The 26,858-nt window shown below is 45.2% G+C and overlaps 1 protein-coding gene across 1 annotated transcript in view; it reads left to right on the top strand.

Annotated features, from left to right (window-relative positions):
* The window catches only part of DCC (DCC netrin 1 receptor), a 496,140-nt gene that overhangs the window by 378,346 nt on the left and 90,936 nt on the right, over positions 1-26,858 (top strand). The window contains exons 13-14 of the mRNA XM_071730797.1: positions 21,641-21,782; positions 22,766-22,876. Of these exons, the coding sequence (XP_071586898.1) occupies positions 21,641-21,782; positions 22,766-22,876 (253 nt within the window). The remainder of the gene's footprint in view (positions 1-21,640; positions 21,783-22,765; positions 22,877-26,858) is intronic.

Here is a 26,858-nt window from a genome sequence, read left to right as displayed (position 1 = left end):
TTTGATGCAGCCCCGTTCAGCACCACTCTCTGGGCCCGGCCCTCCAGCCAGTTCCTAACCCAGCACAGAGTGCTCCTGCCTGAGCCAGGGCCTGACAGCTTTTCCAGGAGAATCCTCTGGGAGACGGTGGCAAAGGCCTTGCTGAAGTCCAGGTAGAGCACATCCACAGCCTTCCCCTCATCCCCCAGGCAGTCACCCGCTGATAAAAGGAGCTCAGGTGAACCGCCTGGTGGATGAGGGGAAGGCTGGGGATGTGGAAAAAACCCCAAAAAACTCCCCAGTGAAACCTGGCTGATGGCAAAGGGATTTTAATGATAGCAAAGCCATCCAAGCTACTGGAAAAGATTCTAAATGTTCTTCCTAGAAGCCTGAGAGCAGGAAAATAGCATTAAAGTTGTCATTTAGCTTGGATTTAGGCAGCTGTCCCTGCCATGAGGCAGCCCAAGGCATCTATCCAGGTGATGCTGGACCAGCTGCAGTCCCAGCCATCCCACTGAGCAGTGGAATTAATTATTCAGGGTTATTATACATTATATTTCCTCACATGCAACTTTGGGACCTGGGAGGAAGCTGGTTTGCACACCAAGAGTGCACAGAATCTTTATATTTTATTTTAGGGGGTTATATTTTAATGATAAATCTGTGGAGTAGATGGAGCGGAGAGTTACAGAATGAGGAAGGCACTAAATATTAGGGAAAAAAAACCCAAAAAATGTATGCTAAAGATTAGAGTTAACTTCTAGATTGGACTAGATGACCTTTAAAGGTCCTTTCCAAGCCATTCTGTAGTTCTGTGATTAATAGGAGAAAAAAAAAAAAAAAAGTTTCAGGATAGTACAAAAAGGAACCCACGATTTTCCTTAAACGCGAAAAATCAATTTGAATTTTTATCAATAAAAATAGGGTTTATCAATAAAAAGAGACCTTATCAATACAAATAGAGTTTACCAAGAAAAAGAGAGGTTTCATCTGTGGTAAGGGACTGAAGACAGCTATTTTCATGCAGCTGTATATGGCTGAAAACTCTCCCTTAGGGATATGACATATACAGGGCAGTGGGTCTGGTCACAGGAAATTTGGGTTTTAGCTTGAAATGGATGCAGCAGTATTTAGGTTTTTATTTCTTTTATGAGGCTTCTAATAATCCCAAGAGGTGAAAAGTTGATTTTGGCTTCAGGCTGGTGCTAAAAACTCGTTTTTACCTGTGGGTGCTTGGCCATCACAGGCTCCATCTGAAGTGAAAAGAGAGGATTTAATGCATGGTAAAGCTGCTTTTCCAGCTGGAAAAAGTCTTTTTGACCTGCAATATTTCCTGGGAGCCACTGAATGATGGGGTTCTTCCAGCTCTAATATTTACAGGGTCAGTAAAACTCCAGCCTTGAGCAGGGTTTGCCCATTTCTTGGTGTTGTAAAACGTTCACTTAGCTGGTAACTGCTTGGGCTGGAAAAAAAAAAGAAAAAAAAAAATGATACCTGAGAAAAATAATGAGAAAGGAGCAGAAAAAGTTATAGCTGAGAAAAATAGTGAGGTAATAAAGAGTTTTCAGGCTTTCCTGGCCACTCTCCACTCTGTCTCAGGCTCCTCCAGGGGTGTGAAGTTGTCAGCTCTGGTTCTGCTCTTGGCTCCACAGAGGTGCAGGAGGCTTCAGATCCCCCCAGGTGAAACTTTGGCTTCAGGAGGGTCTCTGAGTCTCAGAAATCCTTCAAAACCCCACGAGCAGGGTGGCAGGGTGTCCCTGTCCCTGCCAGGAGAGGTGTGGGGATGCTGCTCATCACTGAGGTGTTTTAATATTTCCTTTTCCTCAGGAGATCCTTCTCCTTTTGCACTGAGGCCCTGAGGCTGACAAAGTAATTCCTCATCAGAACAACCAAAGCAGTGTTTGATTTGCAGGGTTTGCCCATTTCTTGGTGTTGTAAAATGTTCATTTAGCTTGGGCTGGAAAAAAAAAAGAAGAAAGAAAATGATACCTGAGAAAAACAATGAGAAAGGAGCAGAAAAAGTGGTAGCTGAGAAAAATAGTGAGGTAATAAAGAGTTTTCAGGCTTTCCTGGCCACCTTCCAGTCTTCTCAGGCTCCTCCAGGGGTGTGAAGTTGTCAGCTCTGGTTCTGCTTTTGGCTCCACAGAGGTGCAGGAGGCTTCAGATCCCCCCAGGTGAAATTTTGGCTTCAGGAGGGTGTCTGAATTGTCAGAAATCCTTCAAAACCCCACGAGCAGGGTGGCAGGGTGTCCCTGTCCCTGCCAGGAGAGGTGTGGGGATGCTGCTCATTGTTGAGGTGTTTTAATATTTCCTTTTCCTCAGGAGATCCTTCTCCTTTTGCAATGAGGCCCTGAGGCTGACAAAAGAATTCCTCATCAGAATAACCAAAGCAGTGTTTGATTTGCAGGGTTTGCCCATTTCTTGGTGTTGTAAAATGTTCATTTAGCTTGGGCTGGAAAAAGAAAAAAAAGAAAGAAAATGATACCTGAGAAAAATATTGAGAAAGGAGCTGAAAAAGTTATAGCTGAGAAAAATAGTGAGGTAATAAAGAGTTTTCAGGCTTTCCTGGCCACCTTCCACTCTGTCTCAGGCTCCTCCAGGGGTGTGAAGTTGTCAGCTCTGGTTCTGCTCTTGGTTCCACAGAGGTGCAGGAGGCTTCAGATCCCCCCAGGTGAAATTTTGGCTTCAGGAGGGTGTCTGAGTTGTCAGAAATCCTTCAAAACCCCACAAGCAGGGTGGCAGGGTGTCCCTGTCCCTGCCAGGAGAGGTGTGGGGATGCTGCTCATCACTGAGGTGTTTTAATATTTCCTTTTCCTCAGGAGATCCTTCTCCTTTTGCAGTGAGGCCCTGAGGCTGACAAAATAATTCCTCATCAGAACAACCAAAGCAGTGTTTGATTTGCAGGGTTTGCCCATTTCTTGGTGTTGTAAAATGTTCGTTTAGCTTGGCCTGGAAAAAAAAAAAAAAAAAGAAAGAAAATGATACCTGAGAAAAATATTGAGAAAGGAGCTGAAAAAGTGATAGCTGAGAAAAATAGTGAGGTAATAAAGAGTTTTCAGGCTTTCCTGGCCACCTTCCAGTCTTCTCAGGCTCCTCCAGGTGTGTGAAGTTGTCAGCTCTGGTTCTGCTCTTGGCTCCACAGAGGTGCAGGAGGCTTCAGATCCCCCCAGGTGAAATTTTGGCTTCAGGAGGGTGTCTGAGTTGTCAGAAATCCTTCAAAACCCCACGAGCAGGGTGGCAGGGTGTCCCTGTCCCTGCCAGGAGAGGTGTGGGGATGCTGCTCATCACTGAGGTGTTTTAATATTTCCTTTTCCTCAGGAGATCCTTCTCCTTTTGCAGTGAGGCCCTGAGGCTGACAAAATAATTCCTCATCAGAACAACCAAAGCAGTGGAAATTGGTGCCTAAATAGATTTTTTTTCTTCATTTGATGTGTTGAGGGATAAACAGTTTTATTCCTTTATAAATCTGTGCCTTGAAAACTACTGGCATGATGCTAGTCCTGCCATGCAGAACATGGATTTTTGGGATCAGGGCCTTGAAAGGTCCCTTCCCACCCAAACCATTCAGTAAATTCAGAACTTGGGTTGTGTTTTAATCCCAGCTGGTTTAGGAGAAACATCTTAATCCCATGGGCTGGTTCCATCTCTTTATGGCAGTGCCCTGATTTCTTTTCCCAAAACTGGGAGGCTGAGAAGGTCCTCTTGAAGTTGGAAATTATGTAAAATCTTGACAATATTTTGTTATTTTTTTCTGTCCCCTGTTACAGTTTGAATTAGAATGGTGTTCAACATACAGAGTGCTAATGATAATAATAATAGTAATAAATTTATTTATATTATTTACCATCATTTGAGGAGTGGGTCACTCTTCTTAGCACAGCCCTGGGGTTTGCACCCTCTTTTTGTGATATTTCAGAGCCTCTGGACCAGAGATATTGACTGGTAGGAAGTGTCCCCAACCAAGTTGTCACCTTCAAGGAGCCTCCATCCTTGCCCAGGAAGAAGCAGACAAATCCTAGGTGACTTTAGAGGGAATTTCCAGCATCCTTTAAATTGGGAATCATGGAGAAACAGGGGTTTTGTTCTGATTTTTTGAGTGATTTGGAGGAAATGAGAGGTTTGTGAGCAGGCAGGGAGAGAAATTCCTCTTCCTAAGTGTAAATCATTTGCAAAATCATTTGTAAATTAATTTTGCAGCACTGGGAGGTTTTGATTCCACTTTGGGGTTTTGTTTTTTAGCCCTCTGTGCTCTAATGCCTTTTCTGGAATTGTTTTGAGAGAGGAACATCTTGCAATTAAATAATAATAATGAAAAAAAAAAAAAAAAAGGTTGTGAAAGAGAGTAACAGAACTCTTCCAGCTGAAGGGAGAAGTAAAAATGAGCATCCTCTTGCTTTTGGCATCCAATGCTGCTCCAGCTTTAGGGCAGGAAATTCAGGCTGAGAGTTTCTGAGGTCACAGAGATTCTGAGAATTTCTTTGGGAGGGTCCCAGCTTGCTGTGCTCTTTTTTTTTTTGGAATGATCTGAGGGTGTTGTGCCCACTTGGAGAGCCAAGGGAAATGACTGCAAGCTGGAAGGTTAAGAAACAGGAATTAAAGGGCCCCAAACTGCTTCATGGGTGGTGTCAGTGAAACAGGAACCTCCCTGAAACTCTGGAAATGGATTTCAGAAGGAGAGCATCCCCCCAAAAAAAGTTGGAGACTTTAATTTAGGGGTTCTAACTTCTCTCTTCACAATTTCTTTTCCTTTCCTCTCTTGCCAAACCCTAGAAAAGCAGCCTCAGCTTGCTCAGCCTCCCCTTCCCTAAGCAGATTTTCACCTTCCAAGTGGGACAATGAAGAAATCCCATTTTTTTATGGTATTATTCAGCCCAATGGAATAGGATCCCTCAGCTCCATGCTCTCCCCATCCCCTTCCAGCTTTGCAGTCCTGGCTGGACAGGATTGCTTTATTCTTTCCAGAACAGAAGCTCCCAAAGCATTTTTTTCCTGTCCTCAGCATCTCCTCCTGCAGCCACCACCACCCAAAAAGCTCCTTGAGCAGTTGGTGCTGATGGTTTTGTGGTCCCCATGGCAGGTTGGAGCTGGAAAGCTTCAAGGTCTTTCCCAACCCCCCCAAAAAATCTCTAATTGAGCATCAGAAGAGCTTTGAGAGCTTCCCAGGGTGTTCTCCTCTGCTAAGTTGTTGCTCATTCAATCAACAAATAAACAGAACTAGAAATAATTAGGGGTATTTCAGATGTAATATAGAATTTCTTACCCTAATTTAGAGGGCAAGGTTTTCTTTTCATCCCTGTTTGCTTAAAAATCAAAACTGGTGGTCAGGGCTGAATTGCCCTCCCTTCCCATGCCACTTTTATTAGGAGGCCCTGTGGGGTTTTTTTCTGGAAAGGGGAACACATAACCTGCAAATTAATATCCTTTTTTTTATATAATCACATCTGTTTATGGAGATTTCTTTGGCTAGAGCCCAGGAAGTAAAATTGGTGGCCTTGAGTGACCTTGTTTAAAAGAAAAATAATGCAGTCTTTTATTCAGCAGGACTGCAGGAGAAATGAGTATAATCTTCTAAAATCTTTATTTAGGGGAAGAAATCCTGAATTATTTCAATTTATGGTGTAATCTAGCAGGCAGCTTTTGATAAACTCCCCCAGAAGGGTCAACTTTCCCTTCAAAAACTTGGTATCTCCCTTCAAGGAGATGTCCAGAACATCTCACCCTCTGGACCTGGATCCTTTTTGGGTCAGGGAGAGGGGATGCACTTGGACCTTTTGAGGCTTTTCAATACTTGAAGGGGGTTTAGGAGAAAGATGGGGACAGTTTTTAGCAGAGCCTGGAGTGATAGGACAAGGGCTGATGGGTTTTAGTTGAAGACATTCAGACTAAATATAAAAATAGAAATATAAAATAGAAATATAAAAATGTTTTATGCTGTGGGTGGTGAGATGCTGGTCCAGGTTACCCAGAGAGGTGGGAAATGCCCCATCCCTGGAACCATTCCAGGTCATTCCAGGGCTCCTGATCCAGTTGGAGATATCCCAGGGGTTGGACTGGATGGACTTGGAAGGTCCAAAGAGAAAGAACCCGGGGATGGTATAAAAGTTCCAGACTCCTGAACACCTCTCACAAGACTGTGATGCTCTGAGGTCACAAAAAAGATGTCTCCTCTTTCTGTCCTGTCCTACTCCTTGCTCCCAAACTCCAAGCTTTTCCCTCTTTGGAGGAGCAGAGCTCAATCCAGGCTAAAGTCACCAGAAAGTCTAAAAAATTGTCTAAAAATTAGATAGTAAAAAGAAATTTTTGACCCTGAGACCCTGGCCCAGGTTTCCCAGAGAGGTGGGAGATGCCCCGTCCCTGGAGCCATTCCAGGTCAGGTTGGATGGAGCTCTGAGCAACCTGATCCAGTTGCAGATGTCCCAGAGGTTGGACAGGTCCAACCAGAAAGGTCCAAACAGAAAGAACCCGGGGATGGTACAAAAGTTCCAGACTCCTGAACACCTCTCACAAGACTGTGATGCTCTGAGGTCACAAAAACGATGTCTCCTCTTTCTCTCCTGTCCTACTCCTTGCTCACAAACTCCAAGCTTTTCCCTCTTTGGAGGAGCAGAGCTCAATCCAGGCTAAAGTCACCAGAAAGTCTAAAAAATTGTCTAAAAATTAGATATTAAAAAGAAATTTTTGACCCTGAGGCCCTGGCCCAGGTTGCCCAGAGAGGTGGGAGAGGCCCCATCCCTGGAGCCATCCCAGGTCCGGTTGGATGGAGCTCTGAGCAACCTGATCCAGTTCTGATGTCCCTGGGATTGGACTGGATGGACTTGGAAGGTCCAAACAGAGAGAACCTGGGGATGGTATAAAAGTTCCAGACTCCTGAACACCTCTCACAAGACTGTGATGCTCTGAAGTCACAAAAAAGATGTCTCCTCTTTCTCTCCTGTCCTACTCCTTGCTCCCAAACTCCAAGCTTTTCCCTCTTTGGAGGAGCAGAGCTCAATCCAGGCTAAAGTCACCAGAAAGTCTAAAAAATTGTCTAAAAATTAGATATTAAAAAGAAATTTTTGACCCTGAGGCCCTGGCCCAGGTTGCCCAGAGAGGTGGGAGAGGCCCCATCCCTGGAGCCATTCCAGGTCAGGTTGGATGGAGCTCTGAGCAACCTGATCCAGTTGGAGATATCCCAGGGGTTGGACTGGATGGACTTGGAAGGTCCAAACAGAGAGAACCCGGGGATGGTACAAAAGTTCCAGACTCCTGAACACCTCTCACAAGACTGTGATGCTCTGAAGTCACAAAAAAGATGTCTCCTCTTTCTCTCCTGTCCTACTCCTTGCTCACAAACTCCAAGCTTTTCCCTCTTTAGAGGAGCAGAGCTCAATCCTTCTTGAAGCTGCTGTAAAAACTCCAGGCTAAGATCACCAGAAACTTGGAAGGTCTAAAAAATTGTCTAAAAATTAGATATTAAAAAGAAATTTTTTACCCTGAGGCCCTGGCCCAGGTTGCCCAGAGAGGTGGGAGATGCCCCATCCCTGGAGCCATCCCAGGTCAGGTTGGATGGAGCTCTGAGCAACCTGATCCAGTTCTGATGTCCCTGGGATTGGACTGGATGGACTTGGAAGGTCCAAAGAGAAAGAACCTGGGATGGTACAAAAGTTCCAGACTCCTGAACACCTCTCACAAGACTCTGATGCTCTGAGGTCGCAAAAAAGATGTCTCCTCTTTCCCTCCTGTCCTACTCCTTGCTCCCAAACTCCAAGCTTTTCCCTCTTTGGAGGAGCAGAGCTCAATCCAGGCTAAAGTCACCAGAAAGTCTAAAAAATTGTCTAAAAATTAGATATTAAAAAGAAATTTTTGACCCTGAGACCCTGGCCAAGGTTGCCCAGAGGGGTGGGAGCTGCCCTGTCCCTGGAGCCATCCCAGGTCAGGTTGGATGGGGCTCTGAGCAACCTGATCCAGTTGCAGATGTCCCAGGGGTTGGACAGGTCCAACCAGAAAGGTCCAAACAGAGAGAACCCGGGGATGGTACAAAAGTTCCAGACTCCTGAACACCTCTCACAAGACTGTGATGCTCTGAGGTCACAAAAAAGATGTCCTTGCTCCCAAACTCCAAGCTTTTCCCTCTTTGGAGGAGCAGAGCTCAATCCAGGCTAAAGTCACCAGAAAGTCTAAAAAATTGTCTAAAAATTAGATATTAAAAAGAATTTTTTGACCCTGAGACCCTGGCCCAGGTTGCCCAGAGAGGTGGGAGATGCCCCATCCCTGGAGCCATGCCAGGTCAGGTTGGATGGGGCTCTGAGCAACCTGATCCAGTTGGAGATATCCCAGGGGTTGGACTGGATGGACTTGGAAGGTCCCTTCCAACCCAAAGCAGTTCCAAAGAGAGATAAAAAGGGGATGGTACAAAAGTTCCAGACTCCTGAACACCTCTCACAAGACTGTGATGCTCTGAAGTCACAAAAAAGATGTCTCCTCTTTCTCTCCTGTCCTACTCCTTGCTCCCAAACTCCAAGCTTTTCCCTCGTTGGAGGAGCAGAGCTCAATCCTTCTTGAAGCTGCTGTAAAAACTTCAGGCTAAAGTCACCAGAAACTTGGAAGGTCTAAAAAATTGTCTAAAACTTAGATATTAAAAAGAAATTTTTGACCCTGAGGCCCTGGCCCAGGTTGCCCAGAGAGGTGGGAGATGCCCCATCCCTGGAGCCATTCCAGGTCAGGTTGGATGGGGCTCTGAGCAACCTGACCCAGTTGGAGATGTCCCTGGGGTTGGACTGGATGGACTTGGAAGGTCCCTTCCCACCCAAACCATTTGGTGATTCCATGATTCTTTGAAATGAAGGGTTGGGTACCACTGGTAGCAGTGGTAAATCTGGAGCCAGGGCTTTTTTCCAAGGCATTTTTTTCTGGATCCAAGGCACTTTGCCCATTTCAGCTGTTTGCCAAGAGGGAAAAGGCAGAGCAGCATTCCCAGTATCCTTGGAAAACTTTGGAGAAGACCTAAAGACAGAAAATATCAAACTTCAGCAGCAGTTTCTGAGCAGGCTTAAGGACACAGGGCTCCATGTTTCAGAGAGTAGTTTGGGTTGGAAGGGAGCTGAAAAAATATCCATTCCCAACCCTTTTCCATGGGCAGGGACACATCCCAGCAGCCCCATCCAAACCTTTCCTGAGACACTGCCAGGGATGGAGCATCCCAGGGAAACCTGGGACAGGACACAGCCAAGAATCTTAACTATTCAGATGAATCATTTTCCTGTCAGTCTGATTCTGTCTGCAGCTGACTTTAAATGAAATGATTCCAGAAAATATCCCTAATTCCCTCTTTCCATCTCACACATCCAACTGGATCACCTTGAAGGTCCTTCCAACCCTTCCAGACTGGAATTCTGTTCTCAGGAGAAGGTTTTTTTCCAGCTGCTCAAGTGATGACCTTGATTGGCACCTTGATGTGACACCTGCCTTTAATTCCCCTTGCATGGGGTGGCCAGGACTCCTTCAGTGGCACATTTAGGGCCTTCCAAGACTTTTCCTGCTCAGCTCCAGGGTGCCCTGCTCTCCCCCCCATTAATTCCCTATTGATTTTGCCATTCCAGAGGAGAAATGTAATTAAGGAGAGTTGTTATGCAGAGGTTTTGGGCTTCTGTCTCCTGGCAGAAGCTCTGTGCTTTATGGCTCTATTTCCAGCCCACTTTCCCTGCCAGGTTTTGGGATTCAAAGTTACAGCTTTGTTTTGCTGGTCCAGTAAAAAACAAGGAGGAAAAATGTCCTCTCCCTCCCCCTTGGCTGCTCGTGTGGAACTCTAAGGTTCTCAGCTGGAATTTGGGCTGATTCAGCTGTTTTGAGCAAATTTAGAGAGATGGTGACAAGAATCAGCTCGGGTTGGGGTGATGGAGCTGCCTCCTCCCCCTCCCCTTTGGGTAAGGAATTAATTGTTGGGTGGTAGAAGCTCAATAATTTGATTTGTTTTAGCAGGCAAAAAAAAAAAAAAAAAAGCACATCCCATAGATCAGGATAAAATGAGGGATATTTTATTAATATTTATTTATTAATCAGGAATATTTTATTAATATTTATGAGGAATATTTATTAATATTGATATTTATTAATCCCTGGGTGGATTTGGGTGATTTTAAGGTCCCTTCCAGCTCAACCCATTCCCTGATTTTTCCCCCTTGGAGCAAGTCAACAAAAGCTTTAAAACCATTTAGAGAATAAACTCTTTTTACCTCATCATCCAGTCCAAATCTTTCCCTCTCTCAATGCCTGCAACTCAGGGACCTTTTCCAGCCCTTTTGATGGCTCCGTTCTCTTTGGAAATCCAATTCTGCTCTTTTTAGACCCAAAAAAACCTCTACCAAGCCAAGCCTCAAAATCTGAACCTTTCTTTTCAAACCTCACCTGGAGAAGCAGGGATGGTTTTATTTTATTTTTTTTTTCCCCTCCTGCTTCCCAACTTTGCTGCTGCAGGAGCTGAAATCCTTAATTAATAGGGTTTGGGATATATTATTTTATATACCCTCCCAAAAGCTCCTTTTTCTCACTTGCTTGGCTTAAATATAACTATAATATATATTATATAATATTTGTCATATAACTTTTAGAGAAAAAGAAGGAAAAAATTGGAAAGCAAGAGCCTAAGCCCTGGAAATCTTCAAGGCCAGGTTGGATGGAGCTTGGAGCTTTTCCTGGGTGGATTTGGGTGATTTTAAGGTCCCTTCCAGCTCAACCCATTCCCTGATTTTTCCCCCTTGGAGCAAGTCAACAAAAGCTTTAAAACCATTTAGAGAATAAACTCTTTTTACCTCATCATCCAGTCCAAATCTTTTCCCACCTCTCTCTCAATGCCTGCAACTCAGGGAGCTTTTCCAGCCCCCCAGATGGTTCCTTTCTCTTTGGAAATCCAATTCTGCTCTTTTTAGACCCAAAATAACCTCTACCAAGCCAAGCCTCAAAATCTGAACCTTTCTTTTCAAACCTCACCTGGAGAAGCAGGGATGCTTTTATTTTTTTTTTTTTTTTTTTTTTTTTTGCCCTCCTGCCTCCCAACTTTGCTGCTGCAGGAGCTGAAATCCTTAATTAATAGGGTTTGGGCTGTATTATTTCATATACCCTCCCCAAAGCTCCCTTTTTCTCACTTGCTTGGCTTAAATATAACTATAATATATATTATATAATATTTGTCATATAACTTTTAGAGAAAAAGAAGGAAAAAATTGGAAAGCAAGAGCCTAATCCCTGGAAATCTTCAAGGCCAGGTTGGATGGAGCTTGGAGCTGTCCCTGGGTGGATTTGGGTGATTTTAAGGTCCCTTCCAGCTCAACCCATTCCCTGATTTTTCCCCCTTGGAGCAAGTCAACAAAAGCTTTAAAACCATTTAGAGAATAAACTCTTTTTACCTCATCATCCAATCCAAATCTTTGCCCTCTCTCAATGCCTGCAACTCAGGGAGCTTTTCCAGCCCTTTTGATGGCTCCTTTCTCTTTGGAAATCCAATTCTGCTCTTTTTAGACCCAAAAAAACCTCTACCAAGCCAAGCCTCAAAATCTGAGCCTTTCTTTTCCAACCTCACCTGGAGAAGCAGGGATGCTTTTATTTTATTTTTTTTTCCCCTCCTGCCTCCCAACTTTGCTGCTGCAGGAGCTGAAATCCTTAATTAATAGGGTTTGGGATATATTATTTCATATACCCTCCCCAAGCTCCCTTTTTCTCACTTGCTTGGCTTAAATATAACTATAATATATATTATATAATATTTGTCATACAACTTTTAGAGAAAAAGAAGGAAAAAACTGGAAAGCAAGAGCCTAATCCCTGGAAATCTTCAAGGCCAGGTTGGATGGAGCTTGGAGCTCTCCCTGGGTGGATTTGGGTGATTTTAAGGTCCCTTCCAGCTCAACCCATTCCCTGATTTTTGCCCCTTGGAGTAAGTCAACAAAAGCTTTAAAACCATTTAGAGAATAAACTCTTTTTACCTCATCATCCACTCCAAATCTTTGCCCTCTCTCAATGCCTGCAACTCAGGGAGCTTTTCCAGCCCTTTTGATGGTTCCTTTCTCTTTGGAAATCCAATTCTGCTCTTTTTAGACCCAAAATAACCTCTACCAAGCCAGGCCTTGAAATCTGAGCCTTTCTCTTCAAACCTCACCTGGAGAAGCAGGGATGCTTTTATTTTTTTTTTTAATTTTTTTTTTTTTCCCTCCTGCTTCCCAACTTTGCTGCTGCAGGAGCTGAAATCTTTAATTAATAGGGTTTGGGCTTTATTATTTCATATACCCTCCCCAAGCTCCCTTTTTCTCACTTGCTTGGCTTAAATATAACTATAATATATATTATATAATATTTGTCATATAATTTTTAGAGAAAAAGAAGGAAAAAATTGGAAAGCAAGAGCCTAATCCCTGGAAATCTTCAAGGCCAGGTTGGATGGAGCTTGGAGCTGTCCCTGGGTGGATTTGGGTGATTTTAAGGTCCCTTCCAGCTCAACCCATTCCCTGATTTTTCCCCCTTGGAGCAAGTCAACAAAAGCTTTAAAACCATTTAGAGAATAAACTCTTTTTACCTCATCATCCAATCCAAATCTTTTCCCACCTCTCTCTCAATGCCTGCAACTCAGGGACCTTTTCCATCCCTTTTGATGGTTCCTTTCTCTTTGGAAATCCAATTCTGCTCTTTTTAGACCCAAAAAAACCTCTACCAAGCCAAGCCTTGAAACCTGAGCCTTTCTTTTCCAACCTCACCTGGAGAAGCAGGGATGCTTTTATTTTTTTTTTTTTATTTTTTTTTTTGCCCTCCTGCCTCCCAACTTTGCTGCTGCAGGAGCTGAAATCCTTAATTAATAGGGTTTGGGATATATTATTTTATATTCCCTCCCAAAAGCTCCTTTTTCTCACTTGCTTGGCTTAAATATAACTATAATATATATTATATAATATTTATCATATCACTTTTAGAGAAAAAGAAGGAAAAAATTGGAAAGCAAGAGCCTAATCCCTGGAAATCTTCAAGGCCAGGTTGGATGGAGCTTGGAGCTCTCCCTGGGTGGATTTGGGTGATTTTAAGGTCCCTTCCAGCTCAACCCATTCCCTGATTTTTCCCCCTTGGAGCAAGTCAACAAAAGCTTTAAAACCATTTAGAGAATAAACTCTTTTTACCTCATCATCCACTCCAAATCTTTTCCCACCTCTCTCTCAATGCCTGCAACTCAGGGAGCTTTTCCAGCCCCCCAGATGGTTCCTTTCTCTTTGGAAATCCAATTCTGCTCTTTTTAGACCCAAAATAACCTCTACCAAGCCAAGCCTCAAAATCTGAGCCTTTCTTTTCCAACCTCACCTGGAGAAGCAGAGATGCTTTTTATTTTATTTTTTTTTTTCTCCTCCTGCCTCCCAACTTTGCTGCTGCAGGAGCTGAAATCTTTAATTAATAGGGTTTGGGCTTTATTATTTCATATACCCTCCCCAAAGCTCCTTTTTCTCACTTGCTTGGCTTAAATATAACTATAATATATATTATATAATATATATAACATAACTTTTAGAGAAAAAGAAGGAAAAAATTGGAAAGCAAGAGCCTAATCCCTGGAAATCTTCAAGGCCAGGTTGGATGGAGCTTGGAGCTGTCCCTGGGTGGATTTGGGTGATTTTAAGGTCCCTTCCAGCTCAGCCCATTCCCTGATTTTTCCCCCTTGGAGCAAGTCAACAAAAGCTTTAAAACCATTTATAGAATAAATTCTTTTTACCTCATCATCCAGTCCAAATCTTTTCCCACCTCTCTCTCAATGCCTGCAACTCAGGGACCTTTTCCATCCCTTTTGATGGTTCCTTTCTCTTTGGAAATCCAATTCTGCTCTTTTTAGACCCAAAAAAACCTCTACCAAGCCAAGCCTTGAAACCTGAGCCTTTCTTTTCAAACCTCACCTGGAGAAGCAGGGATGCTTTTTATTTTTTTTTTTATTTTTTTTTTTTTTCCCCTCCTGCTTCCCAACTTTGCTGCTGCAGGAGCTGAAATCTTTAATTAATAGGGTTTGGGATATATTATTTTATATACCCTCCCCAAAGCTCCCTTTTTCTCACTTGCTTGGCTTAAATATAACTATAATATATATTATATAATATTTGTCATATAATTTTTAGAGAAAAAGAAGGAAAAAATTGGAAAGCAAGAGCCTAATCCCTGGAAATCTTCAAGGCCAGGTTGGATGGAGCTTGGAGCTGTCCCTGGGTGGATTTGGGTGATTTTAAGGTCCCTTCCAGCTCAACCCATTCCCTGATTTTTCCCCCTTGGAGCAAGTCAACAAAAGCTTTAAAACCATTTAGAGAATAAACTCTTTTTACCTCATCATCCACTCCAAATCTTTTCCCACCTCTCTCTCAATGCCTGCAACTCAGGGAGCTTTTCCAGCCCTTTTGATGGTTCCTTTCTCTTTGGAAATCCAATTCTGCTCTTTTTAGACCCAAAATAACCTCTACCAAGCCAGGCCTTGAAATCTGAACCTTTCTCTTCAAACCTCACCTAGAGAAGCAGGGATGGTTTTATTTTATTTTTTTTTCCCTCCTGCCTCCCAACTTTGCTGCTGCAGGAGCTGAAATCTTTAATTAATAGGGTTTGGGCTGTATTATTTCATTTTCCTTATTTTATTCCCTCTTTTCCACATTTGTGGCATGGGGAGCCAGCCTTGGGGAGGGATCTCTGGGCAGCTCTCAGCACATAAATGTGCATGAATTACCATTATTTACCATGGAATTATTTTTCTTTTTCAATAACCCTAAGATTTTGATTCTAATCTGAGTCTTAATAGCCTAATTATCTGGAAATTATTGTGCCCTTTGCTTTCTAAACTCTTAATCCCAAGGAATCAGCAAGGGAATAATCAGATATTAAAGTGAGACCCAACTAGAGGGGCTGCTAAGTTCTAATCAATTAAGTGGGTTCCTAATTGAAAACTTGATTGAAATATTGGTTGTGGCTTTGAGCCCTGGACCTGGGAACTTCCAGTTGGTTTTCTTAGGGGTGAGCAAGGTGAAGTTCATCCTTCCCTTGCTTGGCTGAGAGCCCAAAATACAGGTCTGTGGCTCAGAAGTTTTTTGGGGAGGTGTTGGGTGATTTCTAGGGGTTTGTCAGGTGGACAAAGTGGTTTGGCTGCCCTGGAAGGGAATTTTTGGGGATTTTTTTTTTTTGCTTTCTGCCACTGGAACCAAGAGTTTGCCTGAGGTTCCCAGTTCCTAAGCCTTGTCTTGGGTTTTGTTTCATCCTCCCTGCTTTCCCAGAGCTGGTTTTATACTTCATGGTTTTTCTCCACTGTTTTTTTCTCCACTTTCTTTTTTATTCCATTTCCTAAGACTCTGGGGATCAAAGGGTTGAAATCTTTGATCATGCAATTTTAATACAAAAAAAAATTTGGGGATGTTGGTCAGCAGAGAAATCCCCCAAGGAGATAATACTGGATGGAAAGGTCTTGATACCTTCATAATCCTCCCAATTTTTCCCTTCTTTTCCCTTCTCTTGGGGCCAAAAAAAAAAAAAAAAATTGGATCCAAACCTCCTCCCTTCTTCCCCTCAGCTTGCAAAGCTTTCAGATTTTTCTAGAAGGACTTGAGGTGTTTACAGCCTATATAATAATTTCCTTTTTCCCCTCCAGGGCTCCAGGAAAGCTGGAGAAGGGAGATGAGGGTTTCAAGCTGAAAAAAAGGGAGATTTCAGTGAGGTTTTAGCAAGAAAATCTTTGGTGTGAGGGTGGGGAGGTTGTCACTTGGTGGATCAAATACTTGGTTTGTGCATCCAGGTTTGGTTGTAGATAACTCAACTTCCATTGGGAAAAAGAAAATCTACAGGATGGGCTTGGGAGAGGAAAAATTAGGAAAAAAAGCATGTGTAGGGACAAAGTATTTATGTCCAGAGAATTCTTGACAGATGGTCTTTGGACATCCAGGAAGTTGGGGTTTTCTAAGGCTCAGGAGGTGTCTGATGTTCCAGGTTTCTAATTTATGTCAAGATAATATTTCAAGATTTTTTTACTCAACAGAAAACTGGGAAAATTAAAATATCTCCTGGGGCTTTTGAAAGGACAGGAAAGACAGGAAGGTTCAGCTCAGGTTTGGCTCAGTCTGTGGGGCCAAGGTCTCTTTTTCCTGGAAAAGTTTATCAGGGGCAGTTTAGGAGGAACCATGCCATGGGATTTATCATCCTTAGATTTTCAGAGAACCACAGAATCATCTGGAAAGGACCTTCAAGATCATCAAGTCCAACCACCAGTCCAAACCAGTTTAACCATCCTTAACCATTAAACCATCCTTAACCAATAAACCATCCTCAACCATTAAACCACCTTAACCTTTAAACCATCCTGGAGCATCATATCATTTTTTTTTTTTAATACCTCCAGGGATCATAGAATCATAGAATCATAGAATTAGCTGGGTTGGAAGGGACCTCAGAGATCCTCAAGTCCAACCCTTGACCCACCGGTGCGGTTGCTACACCATGGCACTGAGTGCCACATCCAGGCTCTTTTTAAATGTCTCTAGGGATGGAGAATCCACCACCTCACCGGGCAGTCCATTCCATAGCCTGATCACCCTCTCTGTAAAAAAATTCTTTCTGATATCCAGCCTAAATCTCCCCTGGCACAACTTAAGACTGTGTCCTCTTGTCTTGTTGAAAGTCGTCTGGGAAAAGAGACCAACTCCCACCTGGCTCCAACCTCCTTTCAGGGAGTTGGAGAGAGTGAGGAGGTCTCCCCTGAGCCTCCTCTTCTCCAGGCTGAACAGCCCCAGCTCTCTCAGCCTCTCGTCATAGGGCCTGTGCTCGAGTCCCTTCACCAGCCTGGTTGCCCTCCTTTGGACCTGCTCCAGGACCTCGATATCCTTCCTGAACTGAGGGGCCCAGAACTGGACCCAGGACTCAAGCTGTGGCCTCCCCAGGGCTGAGCACAGGGGCAGAATCCCTTCCCTGGACCTGCTGGCCACGCTGTTCCTCAGCCAGCCCAGGATGCCATTGGCCTTCTTGGCCACCTGGGCACACTGCTGCCTCCTCTTCAGCTTCCTGGCAATCCAGACTCCCAGCTCCCTTTCTGCCACTCTCTGCCCAGCCTGGAGCTCCCCAGGGGGTTCTTGTGGCCAAAGGGCAGGACCCGGCCCTTGGAATCTTGCACCTCATCCCCTTGGCATCAGCCCAACTCTCCAGTCTCTCCAGGTCCCTCTGCAGAGCCCTCCTGCCTTCCAGCTGATCCACACTCCCCCCAGCTTAGTGTCAGCTGGGAATTTGCTGCTGATGGACTCAATGCCCTCCTCTAAATCCTCACTCAAGATATTAAACAGCACTGGGCCCAACACTGATCCCTGGGGGACACCACTAGTGACCGGCCGCCATTTTGATGCAGCCCCGTTCAGCACCACTCTCTGGGCCCGGCCCTCCAGCCAGTTCCTAACCCAGCACAGAGTGCTCCTGCCTGAGCCAGGGCCTGACAGCTTTTCCAGGAGAATCCTCTGGGAGACGGTGGCAAAGGCCTTGCTGAAGTCCAGGTAGAGCACATCCACAGCCTTCCCCTCATCCCCCAGGCAGTCACCCGCTGATAAAAGGAGCTCAGGTTGGTCAGACAGGACCTGCCCTTCCTAACCCCGTGCTGGCTGGGTCTGATCCCTTGTCCATCCTGCAGGTGCTGTGTAATTGCACCGAGGATGATCTGTTCCATAACCCTGCCAGGCACTGAGGTCAGGCTGACGGGCCTGGAGTTTCCTGGTGACTCCACCACCTCCTTGGGCATCCTCTTCCAATCTTTCATTTCATGATTTCCAGGGAATTTTCAGCCCTGAATAATTCACTGCTGAGCTTGGGTGGTTTCCTAACAGAGCAAGGAAAGGACCAGGCTCCAGTTGGACCAGTTCAAAGCTTTTCCCAATATTTTTTCCACGTGTTGCAACCAGGACTTCAGGTTCTTCAAATCCTCTTGAAGCTGGCTTCATTTTCTGGGATTCTCAAGAGTCCTGGTGCACTAGGAAGGAAAGAATCTTTCTCTTGGTTACCTCTCAGATAAACCATGAAGGATTAGAGCAGGAATCATCCCAGCTCTCTCTTGAGCAGCAGAAAGGCCAAGGAACCCCTCAGAACCATCAGCATTAATTTTCCTGGAGCAAAGGGTCACCTCTTAAGTCCTCTTGATGCCAAGCATCATCTTGGTGTCCATGGAGACCAGGTGGAGGTGAAAGTGAACTGCTGCCTCTCCAGTGACAGCTTGAGGTGGCTCTGTGAAAGAAATTCACCTGCTTTTTGGTGTTTTTTTTTCCCTCTGATCATGAGGAAGATCTTCCTTGTTCTGCCTGGAGCTTTACATCAACCCCATTGCTTCTGTGGGGCCCGAGGTGGTGACTTCAAGGCAGAGAAGAGATCCAATCTTTGAATCCATTTGCAAGAAACTTTTCCTTGGGTGCACAGAACCCCTTCTCTGAAGGATTGGGGCCAGAACATAATAATTTTACAACAAATAACAAAATATGATCTGTTTTAACTCACTTTTTTTCACTTCTTCGCTGACAAAGTGGAGCCTGGGGCTTGGAAATGATGCTGGACCACCCAAAGTTTTCCTCAAAACTCCAGGTCCTTGGAACATCTTCCAAAGGATGGGATTTCTTTCCAAACTGATTTGTTGTGAATTTTCTAGAAGCATCAAATTCAGTTAAAAGCTGGGGATGCTTTCCAAATTGAGATGCCAGGGGGATTTGTCCCTTCTGGTGGGATTTTTCAGCCAACAAATCATTGCTCTAACCAGCTACCTACAACAGATCTCTGACATCATTCCTCTCCCTCCCCTTCTTTACAATTTCTGCTTAATATATTTGTTTTTTTCTCCTTTCCAACCTCTTAGAATAATCCAAGAGTTAAGAACTTGGCTCCTATTTTCCCTCTTCCATCCTGGGTTTGGGTCAGTGCTGCAGGATGGGGTCGCAGAAGGGGTTTTCTGGTTGTTGTGTTCAGCAGAAATATATTTTAAAGCCACTCTCTGGGGGTTTTCATTCCCTTGTGAAGGTTTTTTATGGAGGTAATTTCAATATGCAAAGTGACCAAATCTGTTTTTTAAAGCAATTGCTCTTTCTGGTTTGAGAAATGGAGTTTGTTCTGCCCTCATGCAAAAAAAAAAAAACCCAACCAAACAACTCTGGGTTGTTTGAGTCAGCAGGGAAAACCTGCAGTATTGATTTGGAAATGGATAATTGATTGTAACAATAAATCACTGGGCAGTATCTGGGCAAAATTGATTATTTTTTTTCCTGTTGTAATAATGAATTTGATATGCACCATAACCTGTTTATGCAGGCACTGAGCAGCCCAGTGATGATAATAAATGATATTTGGTCCAAACCTCTCCAGTGGGATGGGGATGACTTTCCTCTTTGTCTAAAAACCTGAAACACACTGCTGGAAGAATCCCAGAATCCCAGAATGGGCTGGGTTGGAAGGGACCTCAGAGCTCCTCAAGTCCAAGCCTTGCTCCACTCCCCCCGTGGTTCCCAGCCCATGGCACTGAGTGCCACATCCAGGCTCTTTGGAAATATCTCCAGGGCTGGAGAATCCACCCCTTCCCTGGGCAGCCCATTCCAAGGTCTGATCACCCTCTGGGGAAAGAAATTCTTTCTCATGGCCAACCTAAACCTCCCCTGGCACAACTTGAGACCTCTTGTGCCCTCTTGTCTTGCTGAGAGTTGCCTGGGAAAAGAGCCCAACCCCCCCCTGGCTCCAACCTCCTTTCAGGGAGTTGGAGAGAGTGATGAGGTCTCCCCTGAGCCTCCTCTTCTCCAGCCTCAACACCCCCAGCTCCCTCAGCCCTTCCTCCCAGGAATTCTGCTGGATCCCTTCCCAGCCTCCTTGCTCTTCTCTGGACCTGCTCCAGCACCTCAAGCTCCTTCCTCAGCTGAGCTGAGCTGAGCTGAGGGGCCCAGAACTGGACCCAGGACTCAAGCTGTGGCCTCCCCAGGGCTGAGCACAGGGGCAGAATCCCTTCCCTGGACCTGCTGGCCACGCTGTTCCTGAGCCAGCCCAGGATGCCATTGGCCTTCTTGGCCACCTGGGCACACTGCTGCCTCCTCTTCAGCTTCCTGGCAATCCAGACTCCCAGCTCCCTTTCTGCCACTCTCTGCCCAGCCTGGAGCTCCCCAGGGGGTTCTTGTGGCCAAAGGGCAGGACCCGGCCCTTGGAATCTTCAACCTCATCCCCTTGGCATCAGCCCAACTCTCCAGTCTCTCCAGGTCCCTCTGCAGAGCCCTCCTGCCTTCCAGCTGATCCACACTCCCCCCAGCTTAGTGTCAGCTGGGAATTTGCTGCTGATGGACTCAATGCCCTCCTCTAAATCCTCACTCAAGATATTAAACAGCACTGGGCCCAACACTGATCCCTGGGGGACACCACTAGTGACCGGCCGCCATTTTGATGCAGCCCCGTTCAGCACCACTCTCTGGGCCCGGCCCTCCAGCCAGTTCCTAACCCAGCACAGAGTGAGATAGGGAATAAAGAAAAGTGTATCTTTCCCTATGAGAATTCTTTCCATCACACTGAGTAAAAACTCCAGGGCTTGGAAACTTGGAAGGACCAGCTGGGACCCAGATGGTTTGAGCAGAAAAATGTTGATGTCCAATCTTCAGCTCTCTTGTGAGTCCATCCCAGTCAATGTGGGGTTTTTCTTGGGCAAATTGATGGGAGCTGTAAGAAAGAAAAGGACAAAAAGACACGTGGGGGAACAGGATGTGATGAGGGGGGCTCAACAGGGCTTTTGTGGAGGTTTCCTGTGCCCATGAAATCCTGAGCACGTGGGGCAGGAGATGGGGTTGATATCATTGGCTTGGATTTCCTAAAGCCTTTTGGATAAGATCCCTCAGAAAAGGGTTCTGAAGAAATGAAACTGCTGGGTTTGTGACCAGCAGGGAGGGAAGGATGGAAGGAAAACCTGCTGGCTGCTTTCCAGCATCCACGGGGAAGAAAAGATCCAAGAGAATATGGACCAGGTTCTGTATTGCAGTGACAAAACTCTCCAGGGCTTTCTCCAAAGAGATGGGTGGCAGAGATGGGTGCCTGGCTGTGTCAGGAGTCATCATCCCTCCTAAAACCAAGGAATATCTTTAGGAAGCAAGTGAGAGATTGGGTTTGGTTAATTAAAATATTGCTGACTCTGGCAGGTGCAGGATTCACTCACGTGTGGGATGGGCAATGAATTTATTCCCAAGAGGTTTGGCTTTTCTTTATAGGGATGCACAGAAAGTGCAGGAATGTCTGTGGGATTCCAATGGCACAGAACTGAGAGCTGCTGGGGTTGGTCTTGGAATCCTGGAGTCAAAAAGAAGCAAGTTTGGGCTGAAAAGGAGTCACGGTGGCTGCTCAACCCCAGAGCTGATGTTTCTAGTGGTGTGGGTATTTTAGTGGACTGGAAAATCCTTCAAAAGGGAGACAATTTACTGTATAAATCCACTGTCTATATAGCCATCCACTGCTAGACACAATGCCCAGTTTTCTTTATGCCACTGTGAATCATTTGAGACAAGATTTATTTCTCTCCTCCCCAGAACAACCGAGTCGAAGACTTGTTGCTCTTAGAAAAATGGAGCCTTTTTTTTTTTTTTTTTACCACTTATTTTTGGAGAGAAATGAGAAAAAAAAAATAATAAAAAAGTCAACAATAATATCTCTTCTTTTCCAGAGCATCAAAATGAGCTGGTTGCCTCCACCACCAGGTACTCAGAATGGATTTATTACAGGCTATAAAATCCGACACCGCAAGACAACCCGCAGGGGGGAGATTGAAACACTGGAGCCAAACAACCTCTGGTACTTGTTCACAGGTCAGTGTTTGCCTGGTCCAGCCTTGCAAGGCTTTGATGAATTAAATGCTCTGGGAATAAAATAGACTTTCACTTCAAGGGAACATTGATTTCTTTGCTGGCAGAGAGCGTGTGTTGTGTGCTACAAAGGCAGGATGCTAGTGGTGGCTTTGGAGGGAAATATTTATTTTTTTTTAATGCTTTTATCATATGTTTGTCTCCTGGAATTTTTATCATTACTTAATGAATGACTTAATTTCATTAATGAATGCATTTTCAAGCTGTATTTTTGGGTGTCCTTGGATGGTTGAGGTTTTTTTTTTAGAGTGCTGGGTCAGCATCTGGTGTTTCCTCATAGGGGATTTCCAAATGCCCTGCTGTCATTCCCAAGATTTTTGCAGTGGGAAGTGTCTCCTCACTGAATAAAAAGTGAAAACTAAAATTGGGATGAATGCAAAGTAGCCAGATGAGTATCCTAAAGGTAGTTTGGGGTTCTGGTTGGGTGAAAATGAATTGCACCTTAGGTCGTGCATCACACCCAAGGCATCAGCAGAGAAAGCAGCAAAACATCAAGGGAGCAAATAAAAAGCTGGCAAATTTTTGGCCCTGAGTTTGGTTTAACAGTGATTTCACCACAAATCCATCCTTTAGGATCAGAGGGATGGAGCCTTGCCCTCCCTACGAGTGTTCCAGGCCAGGTTGGATGGGGCTTGGAGCAGCCTGGGCTGGTGGGAGGTGTCCCTGCCCATGGAAAGGGGTTGGGACTGGATGAGCTTTAAGGTCCCATCCAACCCAAACCATTCCATGATTCTCTCCATGCCTTTCTGGATCCTTCCTTAAATATGGCAAATCCAATGGGCTGAGAATTTCATTTTACACCAAACCCATTGCAAACTTTGGTATTGTTATTATTTGTTTTTCTTCTTTCTGTATGATTTTTATTTCACCTTTTTTTTTTATTTTTCCCCCTTTTTTCCTTTTTTTTTTTTTTTCTTTTTAACCAGGACTTGAGAAAGGAAGCCAGTACAGTTTCCAGGTGGCTGCCATGACAGTGAATGGGACAGGGCCCCCCTCGGACTGGTACACAGCAGAAACACCTGAGAATGATCTTGATGGTAAATTCAGCTCTCCTAAACACTTCTGTCCCCCAAAACCTCCCAAAAACCTGGTGCCCATGTCACCCAGCCCCATGACATAAGATTCTTGGGGTCTCAACACTCATGAATGATTTTTTTTGCCTTTTTCTGGATCCCTCATGCTTTGTATTCTGTTTTTCTGTCCTCACCAAGGAGCCAGAAGTCTGTTCAAAGAATTCTGTGCCAGGCTTGAGCACCTTTTGCAACCCCCCAGGGTGAAAGGAATTTCTAAATTCCTTGGTGCTAAACATCAGGAGTCAAAAGAAACAATGAAAACACTGCCAAGAATGCTAACAATTCACTAAGCAAATATTCAAATAGGGCCAATCCTGTCTCCTTTATTTGCAGATGTTAGAAAAGCAGCTTGGCAAGCAAGTTGAATAATTAGTGGGAGCTGATGGGATGCAGATACCTGGGAACAGTGCAGATTCTGACACAAAAAAGGAAAAAAAAAAAAGATGGAAATGAAAGGGTTAGACTGGGACATTTGAAATAGCAAAGGAATAAAAGGAAGGTAATGAAAAAGTCTACCTGCAAAAAAAAAAAAAAAAAAAAAAAAAGAATTAAACAGAGCACAAATCAAATGGAACAAAGAGCCTGACAGATGGAAACCACAGACAATCCATAAGCAAATATCTGGAAGAAAGGAGATGAATAGAAAATAAAGGGGACCTGATGAAAATTGCTCTGCTTTTTAAAACAAAATAAATCACCTAAAAAGGATCAAAGGCAAAGTGGATGAAAGAATTAATAAATAATCAGTTTAAATGTGCTGTAGTGCTTGATGTTACCTTCCTTTTGCCTGGCCAGATTTCCTTAGGATCTCCCAACCAAATTGGAGAATTCCTGCCTTTTTTTGTGTCCCAATTTTCCAGCAGCCCTGGCATGAGATGCCAGGTGGGTGCAGGAGGTTTTCTCAGCAAGGTGCAGAGATTCTGCTCCCAAACCTGGTGTTACTGAGCCCCTGGCTCACATCCTGCCTGCTGACACCTTTCCAGTTGTGCCTTGGCTGGAAAAGCTGGTGTCAGGGTGTAAAGAGCTGCAGAAGAGAAATCCTGAAGCCACAGGAGGATGCAAGAAGAAAAGGAACATCTTTGGGCAGGTTTGATTTGGATACAATGCCCAGGATTTTCCCTTGAAGTTTTGGTGGATGCACGGAGAGATGTTGGAGCCCCAGGATGGAGGTTGGTGCCCAGGAGTCAATTCCATCCCTTTTTCCATGCTTTTCCATCCTCAGTTGTGATGAATACCCCTGGGGAAGGGGTGTTCCAAGTCGTGTCCCAGCTCCAAACCCTCTGGAGTGCTGAATTCCTGCTAAATCCTCCAAGTGGCAGCTGAGCAGGGCAGGGCTTGGAGCATCAGCTCTGCTGCCCTGGCAAATGCACTTTTCTCTTTGTTTTCCCTGCATCAGCAACGTGGAAAAAAGATGAACAGTATCCTGGAGATCTGAGTCAAGTCCCCATGGATATTAATTTTAATTAGTGTGTTTTGTTGGAGTGATTAGAAAGCCAAACAGAGCTGCTTCTTCAAGGTTCCCTGGAAAGCTCACCTGCCTTTACTGACAGCTGGGAAGGGTTTAAATATTTATTTTAAGCCTTAATTTAAATTTTTTTTTTTTTTTTTTTTTTGCCTTTCCAAACGAAAATAAAAAGCAGGGCTGTCCCCAAGGGGTCTGGGGAAAAACAGCTTCAGCAAGGTGACAAGAGAAGCTGCCATCACCTTTGTAAAGGTGTCCTCCAGGATTTTGGTTTGCTTGCTGCCTGGAACAGATGGAATTTGTTACCCAGATGAGGGGGTGATCCAGGTTAGCTCTAAATTAGTGCTTGAAGAGCCTGAGAAGCTTGGGATAATATAAATCAGACTGTGATTTATAGTGAAAAAGGGGTGGAAGAAAATGGGAGGAGGCAAAACCAGCCCTGATTTGGGAAGATGGCTAAAGGGACCCAAGTGTAAAGCAGTTTTCAGGCTTGACAAGGGAATTTAGGACCTTGGAATAGCCCCAAGTGCAGGCTCAGGTGGAAAGGGGCTCCAAGAGCCATGGGAGAAGATTTGGCATCCCAGGAAGAGATGTCACAGCCATTTTTTTGGGAATCCAACTGGCCATAAGGTGTCCTGGTTCTTCCAGAGGAAGAAATTTAACACCAAGAAATCTGATTTCAGAGGCAAATCTCATGAAGAATTCTCCCCTTGTGGGCCAGAACCTGGTCCACGGGGATCTACAACTCCAGCTCATGTGGCCCAGCCCAGAATTTGCTTAAAAATACCCGAAGATGTCCCTATGTGAGATCAACTCTTGGTGCACTGAAGAGAGGGACTAAAAATGCAGCTTTTTGGGGTTTCAAATGAGGAATTTTTAAGGCTCTTCAAAGAATCCTAGAATGGGCTGGGTTGGAAGGGACCTCAGAGCTCATCAAGTCCAAGCCTTGCTCCACTCCCCCCGTGGTTCCCAGCCCATGGCACTGAGTGCCACATCCAGGCTCTTTGGAAATATCTCCAGGGATGGAGAATCCACCCCTTCCCTGGGCAGCCCATTCCAAGGTCTGAGCACCCTCTGGGGAAAGAAATTCTTTCTAATGTCCAACCTAAACCTCCCCTGGCACAACTTGAGACCTCTTGTGCCCTCTTGTCTTGCTGAGAGTTGCCTGGGAAAAGAGCCCAACCCCCCCCTGGCTCCAACCTCCTTTCAGGGAGTTGGAGAGAGTGATGAGGTCTCCCCTGAGCCTCCTCTTCTCCAGCCTCAACACCCCCAGCTCCCTCAGCCCTTCCTCCCAGGAATTCTGCTGGATCCCTTCCCAGCCTCCTTGCTCTTCTCTGGACCTGCTCCAGCACCTCAAGCTCCTTCCTCAGCTGAGCTGAGCTGAGCTGAGGGGCCCAGAACTGGACCCAGGACTCAAGCTGTGGCCTCCCCAGGGCTGAGCACAGGGGCAGAATCCCTTCCCTGGACCTGCTGGCCACGCTGTTCCTGAGCCAGCCCAGGATGCCATTGGCCTTCTTGGCCACCTGGGCACACTGCTGCCTCCTCTTCAGCTTCCTGGCAATCCAGACTCCCAGCTCCCTTTCTGCCACTCTCTGCCCAGCCTGGAGCTCCCCAGGGGGTTCTTGTGGCCAAAGGGCAGGACCCGGCCCTTGGAATCTTGCACCTCATCCCCTTGGCATCAGCCCAACTCTCCAGTCTCTCCAGGTCCCTCTGCAGAGCCCTCCTGCCTTCCAGCTGATCCACACTCCCCCCAGCTTAGTGTCAGCTGGGAATTTGCTGCTGATGGACTCAATGCCCTCCTCTAAATCCTCACTCAAGATATTAAACAGCACTGGGCCCAACACTGATCCCTGGGGGACACCACTAGTGACCGGCCGCCATTTTGATGCAGCCCCGTTCAGCACCACTCTCTGGGCCCGGCCCTCCAGCCAGTTCCTAACCCAGCACAGAGTGCTCCTGCCTGAGCCAGGGCCTGACAGCTTTTCCAGGAGAATCCTCTGGGAGACGGTGGCAAAGGCCTTGCTGAAGTCCAGGTAGAGCACATCCACAGCCTTCCCCTCATCCACCTTCATGCAGAAGGATGGAATCTCAAGGTGACTTCTCATGGAATCAGGTGCAAGCCCAGGAGCTACAGGAGACCTCTTTGTCTGGAATAGGTAATGGGCTGATAAAATAAGCAGAATTATGAGATATATGTTTCAATGAGAGGGTTTTTTTTTTGGATATCTGGGTGCTGGGACCCTGGAAATCAGCAGAACCATGGAAGGGCTTGGATGGTCCATGTCTGGATGAAGAATGGATGGATTTAGATGTTTGCCTGAAGTCCTCCCTTTGGAAAACATCCTTGGGTTGTAAAGAGAAGCAAAAGTGGTTTGTTTGAGGGGAGAAAAAGAGATGATTCTGACCTCTAACTTGGGATCTTTGGTTGGGAAATAATGGCCCAAATTAGGAGCTGTTTCCTATTAAAAACAAGGCTTTTTTTTT

The sequence above is a fragment of the Heliangelus exortis genome, chromosome Z, assembly GCF_036169615.1.
Source record: "Heliangelus exortis chromosome Z, bHelExo1.hap1, whole genome shotgun sequence".
Taxonomy (NCBI): domain Eukaryota; kingdom Metazoa; phylum Chordata; class Aves; order Apodiformes; family Trochilidae; genus Heliangelus; species Heliangelus exortis.
This window is presented reverse-complemented; position numbering and strand designations above follow the sequence as displayed.